The sequence below is a fragment of the Montipora capricornis genome, chromosome 14 (assembly GCF_036669925.1).
Source record: "Montipora capricornis isolate CH-2021 chromosome 14, ASM3666992v2, whole genome shotgun sequence".
Classification (NCBI taxonomy): Eukaryota; Metazoa; Cnidaria; class Anthozoa; order Scleractinia; family Acroporidae; genus Montipora; species Montipora capricornis.
In genome coordinates this window covers 43,171,700-43,180,153 of record NC_090896.1, presented here as the reverse complement: position 1 = coordinate 43,180,153, position 8,454 = coordinate 43,171,700, and the positions used below count along the sequence as shown (strand labels likewise).

General features: G+C 41.4%; 1 protein-coding gene across 1 annotated transcript in view; it reads right to left on the bottom strand.

Annotated features, from left to right (window-relative positions):
• Positions 1–265: 265 nt before the first annotated feature.
• LOC138032005 (tetratricopeptide repeat protein 28-like) overlaps positions 266–8,454 on the bottom strand; it is an 8,553-nt gene continuing 364 nt past the window's right edge. The window contains exon 2 of the mRNA XM_068879592.1: positions 266–2,492. Within this exon, the coding sequence (XP_068735693.1) occupies positions 266–2,422 (2,157 nt within the window). The 5' untranslated portion in view covers positions 2,423–2,492. The remainder of the gene's footprint in view (positions 2,493–8,454) is intronic.

The following is an 8,454-nucleotide window of genomic DNA, read 5'->3' as shown; positions in this document are numbered from 1 at the left end:
TCACTTTGGAGCAAGTCTGCAATTGGTTTGATTAAGACATCGTACAATGGCTGCAAAGTGTTGATGGAGGAGCTCGAAGATCTGACGGTTTTTCCACTGTTAGATTTTCTGCTCAAGGGCAAATCGCTGCGTAGATCATGCAAAGAACGATCCTCGCATCTGACGCCATGCCGTACACCAATCTCTTTTAGAACGGTTTCCACCACCAAGTCGGGAATTCCTTGAGAGATTTCCTTTTGGCGAAAGAGGATCTTGCTGCCTTTTCTCAGTACCCAAAAGCTGATGATTTTCCCTCCAGTGCGGTTTGTGAGGATAGGAAATCTAAAGCAGATAAGAGGGTTTCCTTCGATGCAACTTCAGAGAAAGAATGTGAGTCAATGCCGTATTGTTCGTTCAAAATATCCCTCAAGGCCTGTGCGCGACCTTTCTCAGCAGCATACAAAGCCTCCTCAATTTCTCCATTCTTCAAAAGTACTCTCCACAAAGAAACGTAGGCTTCCTTATGAAGGTGGCGAAAGCTTATTTTCCAAGCATCTTCTGACTGAAGACTAAGTCTCATTTGATCGAAATGTTCTATGCTTAACAGATAGCAACTAAGAGCATCACCCAAGGAACCCAACGATTCATGATCACGACCTAGGGAGTGAAGCGCAGCTCCTTCCACTAACCTAGCCCTTACTTCTTTAGCAATACTAAGACAAATTTGGTGGTACTTTATGGCTTGCTCAAAATTGCCGAGACTGGCATATGCATTTCCCAGACCCCCATAGGCTTTTCCTTCCCCAGCCCTATCTCCCACTTCTTTGGCAATACTAAGATGATGTTCATGGTACTCTATGGCTTCTTTAAAATTTCCCAGACTGGTATAGGTAAAGCCCAGATTGGCACAGGCTGCTCCCTCTCCAGCTCTATCCCCCACTTCTTTTGCAATACTAAGATATTGTTCGTAATACTCTATAGCATCTTTATAATTGCCCAGACTGGCATAGGCATAGCCAAGATTTCCATAGATCTCTCCCTCCCCAGCTTTAAGTCCCAGTTCCTTAGCAATGCCTAGATGATGTTTATGGTAATCTATGGCTTCCTTAAACATACCCAGAGTGGCATACGCCTTGCCCAGATTGCCATAGGCTCCTCCCTCCCCAACTCTATCCCCAACTTCTTCAGCAATACTAAGAAATTGTTCCTGGTACTTTATGGCTTGTGTAAAATTAGCCAGACTTACATGGGCATTGCCCAGATTGCAATAGGCTGCTCCTTCCGAATCCCTATTTCCAATATCTTTAGCAATACTAAGATGTTGTTCGTGGTACTCTATGGCTTGTTTAAAATTGCCGAGTCTGTCATGGTCATTACCCAAACTGCCATAGGCACGTCCCTCCCTATCCCTATCCCCCACTTCCTTAGCAATACTAAGATCTCGTTCATGGTACTCTATGGCTTGTTTAACATTACCCATATTAGCATAGGCACTGCCCAGATTGCCACAGGCTCTTCCCTCCCCAGCCCTATCTCTCACTTTTTCAGCAACACTAAGATAATGTTCATGGTACTCTATGGCTTGTTTAAAATTACCCAAACTGGCATAGGCATTGCCCAGATTTCCATAGGCTGCACCCACTCCAGGTCTATCCCCGACTTCGTTAGCAATACTAAGAACTAGTTCATCGTACTCTATCGCTGGTTTAAAGTTACCCAAACTGGCATAGGCATTGCCCAGATTTCCATAGGCTGCACCCACTCCAGCTCTATCCCTCACTTCTTGAGCAATACTAAGATGTTTCTCATGGTACTTTATGGCTTGTTTAAAATTACCCAAACTGTCATAGGCATTGCCCAGATTTCCATAGGCTCTTCCCTCTCCAGCCCTATCCCCCACTTCTTTAGCAATACTAAGACGTTGTTCATGGTACTCTATGGCTCGTTTAAAATTACCCAGACGATTATAGGCATTGCCCAGATTTCCATAGGCTCTTCCCTCTCCAGCCCTATCCAGTCCTTCTTTAGCAATACCTAGACATTGTTCATGGTACTCTATGGCTTGTTTTAAATTTCCCAGACCGTCATAGTTATTGCCCAGATTTCCATAGGCTCCTCCCTCTGCAGCCCTATCCCCTACTTCTTTAGCAATACCTAGACAATGTTCATGGTACTCTATGGCTTGTTTAAAACTACCCAGTTTGGCATAGGCATTGCCCAGGTTGCCATAGGCTCTTCCTTCCCAAGCCTTGAAGCCGTTTTCCTTAAAAATGCTGCGTGCTTCGGTGTAATTTTTTATGGCTTGTTGATAGTCCGCTAGGTCAAAGTAATTTTTGCCTCGACGAAAATAGGTCTTTCCCTCCTCTTTCTGGTCTCCTACGCTTATCGCAATGGCAAGCTCTAGCATACACTGTTCTAGAGCTTCCAACTCTCTATCCACCATTGTCAAGTAACTATGTGACTGGGGAAGTTGTTCTATCAGATGGTTGTCTTCTGTCAAAGTTAGGATGTGCCTGGAAAGACAAAAAAATAAAGACGCTCCATGCTTAACCTTTTATCAGGGAAATGGATGTTTTATTTATTTACTTTTTCATTTTTGTCCTTCATCCTCTTGGAAGAAAAGACTTGCCACATTTACGTCATAGACGGGTCTGTCACACAAATATCTACAGTGATATTAGAGATACAGGAGACAAGGACGACTGCTTATTGTCTGCGACGTGAAACTAATGCCTATGTTGCCACGGGGAGAAGGTGAGCAATTTCCGGCAATTTTTCTTTACTTAATTTATTTCTTTAATCGAAAAGTCAAGTTTTGTGATAGATGAGTGATATATAAATGATAGTGAAAACACATATTTACTTCTTATTAAAAGAAAAAGGCGCTGTTTCATGGGTGCACCCATTCCTTTGTTAGCAAGTCAGACAGAATATAAAAGGACTGTTGCGACACCTGTGGATCACCCCTGACAACGACAATAGACAGAAGAGTGGAAATTTTGGGTCTTGGAAATGAGGTTTTTAAGCCACATTCATATTTCTCTAAACCATAGCCGGGGAAAAAGGGGGAAGGGAGGGGGGAGACGTTTGCATATGAAGGGATGGGAATGCTCGTCGGAAATGTTGAGTTAAATCCCTAAAGGAGACCAATCTGAGCGGGGCCCAGCCTTTTTTTGGCCCTAAAAGAAACCATATTTAAAACATATTAAATATATCTTTTTGTGTGGCTTACACGAAGTAAGTGTAAACCACTTTATGTCATGATCCAATTTATGGCTAGCGGGCGGGATCTCTCACGGTGAACAGAACGCTTGTCACGTGGTTTACTGGGAGCTTTGGGCCCAGGAAACGGGGTTGTAGATTGGTTTCAACGCTCGGCTAAATTACATAGGCTTCAGAAGGCGGCCATTTTGTATTTATGGATGTAATATATATGTTCGTTGTCGAAGATCGGTTTTTATCTAGTTATACGTTTATCTTTGTTGCTTAGATTTCACTCGCCGGCTTTCCTGCCATCGGCTTGTCATCTGCTGGAATATTTACAACATTTCCTTTTATCTTCAAATGGTTTCCTCTTAGGGGTTGGAGAATCTCCTAAAAGGCCAACCTTTGCGCCAAAAGCCTGCACGCTAACTCATTCAAATCTCAATTCTCGTTTCACTGGCAACAGCATTCCATTTTAACTGCATATGGTGGTATTTTGCCAGTTTTCAAATGGTTATAAGAACAGGAACAGATCCATTTTAGGTTATCGATGCTTCTTTTATTTAACAAATATTGTCCTGCAATCGAGTTTGACATTTTTTGTTTTTGAATAATTTAATTGTGCTTATTTAAAATGTCGGGAGGCGTGGTAGCCTCATGGTTAGTGTGCCCGACTCCGGATCGAGTGGTCCAGGTTCGGGTTCTGGCCGGGGACATTGTGTTGTGCTCTTGGGCAAGACACATCCCTCTCACGCTGCCTCTCTCCACCCAGTTGTATAAATGGGTACCGGCGAATTTAATGCTGGGGGTAACCCTGCGATGGACTGGCATCCCATCCAGGGAGGAGTAGAAATACTCCTAGTCGCTTCATGCCATTGAAACCGGGATAAGCTCCGGCCTTGATGGGCCTTCTGGCTCGTAGACCAGTCCTTTTAAAATACCAAATTACACTTACACACAGCTTAGACTTTGCTGGGTTTTTATGAACACAGTTAATGGAACTGATATTTGTTACATTTACTTAACCAAGCTGGTCATTAGACATGTTGATGCTACCTCAACTAATTTTTTTCTGTCGTTATTGAAAATACAGTCCCACTAGACCCAAATACAATATTGTAAACGTTTTGGTCTCAATCAACTGAAAATAGAACTTTTGTGACCTAATGGATAACACAAACCTAAGCTCAGTATTAAGTTACCTTACATGTATGTATTATCCATAATTAGTTATTAAATGAAATCAAGCTGCCAATGGCTTCTAAGACTTCTAATGTAGGTTACATCATAATATTTTCCGGAATGTACCAGGCCCTTCTTTAAGGTATTGTTCTGGTGCACAAAATGCAGAAAATGTTCATACGAAATGCTTCCCTTGAGTTAATTTCACATCCTCCGTAATCAAAATCATAGCTAAATCTATCGAGCCTCTATGGGAGAGGATGCTGACTTGTTTTTTTTCTTTTGTCCCTAAAATGCTCACTTTCGAGACTACATGTGCAATCTTTGTTGTGAAAATGAGACTTTTCCATAACAGATTGACCAATAACCCTCATCTTGAAAATGAGGATTTCGGGAACACAGAAATGGTCTATTAGGGCCGTTTATACGAAAGAAAATAAGCCGTTGCTTATTCTGGCCGCGGCTTACATAAGACGCGAACACCCCGTATAAATGGAACAAAATCCACGTTCACGGCTTTCTCAAGCCGCGGCTTATCCTGGCCTGGGAGTTTATACTCGTATAAATAGTTCCTTTCGCGTATTATGTATGCCGCGGCCAGAGTAAGCCGCGGCTTATTTTCTCTCGTATAAACGGCCCTATTGTGTCTTAGTCATCTTCATCTATTGATTGACAGGAACAATATGGAAAACTATCTAACCTTAATTCAGCTCGATAAGTGACCTCATACATACCAAGAATTTGGACGCTTTCCACTTAACCAGGGGGGAGGGGGGTCTGACCTAAACGTCCAGTTGACGTAAAGCGGAGACAAAGTGAATATGTCGACCGCCCCTTACAACTAATTTGAATTCAAATACTAAGAGTAAAAATAACGCTTCTATAAAAAACAGAATAGACCGTAAATAATAAACTGAAATCTAATATATTTCTTGACCGTTAAGATCAATTGTCCTTCGAGTTTTGAAATTAGGGATTGATTAATCAACAGTTCGGCGGTGTTCACTAACTTTCTCCTATGTTTGTAGATTACATCTGTGGCATTGTATCATGTAGATAAGGTTTTTATTTTCGCAGGTTCCGGCTTTCGCCGGTAAACAAGAATTTGTAGTTGGCTAGTCCATGAACATGTAAGTACAGGTACAGGATTTCAGTAAACTCAAACCGAGAAACGAATGTAATGCCATCTGAAAATAAAACGTTAAATATTTAGAGCAATTGCGAATTCAACTCTGAAGACTTTGAAAATGTCATGTAGATTACTAGTTTTCGGCATTTTCTCCATGACATGTCAAATTTAAAGTGGTACTATGATAAAAAGAACATTTCCTTTTTTTCTTCAGATTTTCATACCTCGTTTGCTTATCACCTAACTGGCCAAATTTTGCGCTTTGAGTTCTATCCAAAGGCTGTTTATTTTGAGTGTAAGTTTTGAATTTCACGGTTCGCCATTACTCACGTTCAAAACTGGCCGATTGGATCTCAGAGGGTTGGTTCTAGAGAAAATGACGTCATTTGCTCACTAGCTTAAAATTTCAGCGAGTAAACGCAATTTATTACATATGCAAAACACGGGTTTAAAAGTCTGAAAGCCCGAAACTCCCGTGCTGCATATTAATTCGGCCGCGTACACACGCATTGCATTCTTAAACTAGTGAGTCTTTGACGTCATTTTCTCCACGACCCAGCTCTCTCAATATTTTAAAGTTAGTAATGGCGGACCAATAAATAAGAAATTCCAGTTAAAATAAACAGGTGTCTTTTTAAAATCAGAACTTAAGACTTGGGTCAGTTAGTGTTCAGTTAACATAGTTTTGAAATCCAAAGAAAACGAGAATTGTTTTTTGGTCGTAGTACCACTTTAAGCTCGCTTCAAATGATGCGTCGCAAGTGACGAACGGAATTCACAGCTAAGGCGTAATTTTCTGGAAAAGAAGCAAGTACGTAACGAATCATACCCCACAACGCACCGCTTTAAAGCACCCAGGATTGTTTTTCCATTCACTCGCACCTAGATTTTATCACAACGAAAAGGGAAACACTGGAAATATTGGACTTTGCCCGTAAGACACAGAAAAGACAGCTCTGGAGGATCAAATATTACCTTGACGCTGTGAAGCTACAGACGGGAAGCCCTCTAACGTTGAAGTGATGATTCTCACAAACTTCGAAACACGTGCTTCGATTGGAGTGTACATTTGACATTTGGCAGCTCTACCACTCTTGTCATTGGCTGCTTTATTACGACGTCAAATCTTCCTGTTTCGGGCATCCCGAACATTTGATTATCGTTAACGATCGGCTTTCGATAACTTAACAAACAAACTTTTTTAGACAGTCGCAGAACATTTTCTTTCCTCTCCTCAAAACATTTCTAACGACATGCAATTTTCCAACAGAGACTCAGTCCGTAAGGCTAGGGGAGGCTGAGCTTTTTTAATTTCAAAAGGAAGGACACCTGATCCCAACGTTCTAAATATTCGCGAAGAAACACTTTAGATTTCAGTTTATTATTTACAGTCTATTCTGTTATTTTTCCGATACTCTTTTAGTAGTGAATTCAAATCAGTTGTAACTGTCATGATATTTTATAGGGCTACCGGATGGTCCCTTCAAATTTGCAAGTGCTCCCAAAATTTGGCCTTTGCTCGATTTGCTGGCAAATTTTAGACGAGTGGTCGCTTGCTCGTGCAACCTCGTTCCCAGGGTCTCTCTTCTCTGCCTTCATTGTCGACAATGGAAGCAGAGAAGAGAGACCCTGGAAACGAGGGTGTTGCTCGTGCTCGCAGACTCTTTGCAATTGCTGGCATGCTCGAATTCTCGTAGAAATTTGCTCGATTGCTCGAAAGTTCGTAAATTGTTCTTCGCTCGCGTTTTGGTACAGAAACAGTGTTTTACTACATCGTACCGAACCCCTTTCGACCAGGAAGTTTCAGGAGTTCCTGTTGATTTATTACCTCAAGTTCTCACGAGGTGAGATAATCCTCCGTGAAGATGGGAGTTATTTACGCAGTCTTTACGAATTTTTATGAGCTAAAACCTTGCAGTTGATTTTTGGAAGAACAAATTGACATTGAGGGAATTAAAAGGGTGAAAATATGACGTAATTTGGCATTGGACGTCAGGACGTGGCAGATTGGTTGAATTGAAAGCGTTTCGCATCGTGGCACCTGCGGAGGTGCCAGTCAGACTAGTAGGCGCACTTCAATAAGAAGCAGGGTAGCGGAAAATTTACCAAGAAGCGTTCTTCAGGTTAAATGAAAGTTTACATTGGATTGCTTCTGTGTAAACGTATATATAGTAAATGGATGTTGGCGTACAAAAAGGGGTATCGAATGGTCTTTGCGAGCATGTGAGCACTGTGTTTTATTTCGCGAGCACGAGCAGTAACTAATTTGTCTTGCGAGCGGTGAGCACTTTAGAAAAATTCAACTGGTGAGCAGCGAGCATGGTTTGACCAGCCAAAATATAGTGCATTACTAAATCAAACCTATGTTGTATCGGCTCTTGCAAAATCAGATCGCCGATCAGATCAACCCGGTTGATCCGACGTACACCGACAGGATTATCGTCCACGGTTGCATGCTTGCCAAAATAAAAAATAAATAAATAAATTGGAGGCTTTAACTTTCCATGAAAACCTAACTCGAACGGTTTCGAAATACGTTAGAATATAAAGGTTGTTTGTGGGAAACGATGATTAATTTCAAGCATAGTAGAGTTTACTTCCGGTTTAGGGTCCATAAACAGCTGTATACTACTCTTGCCGATTCCATGATCTTCTCGATTTCGTCGGTTTGAACAGCATCGAAATCGTAGCAATGAGTGAATACAGAAACAAACCAAAACGGGTTAATAGTTTTTCGGTAGCACATTCCATTATATACTACTATTGAGTCTATTTACTGGAGTCTTGATTGTTCAGTTGAATGATTCCACTTACCTTTATACATTGTCTACAAAAACGGAAATTGAATGTCGGTATTGGAATTAATTAAGAGCTGTGAAGTCAGGTCGACCACTCCAAGAGATGAGTAAGGAACGGGTAATATCGAAAACGAAGACCCCGAAAATAAAGACCGAAGACCA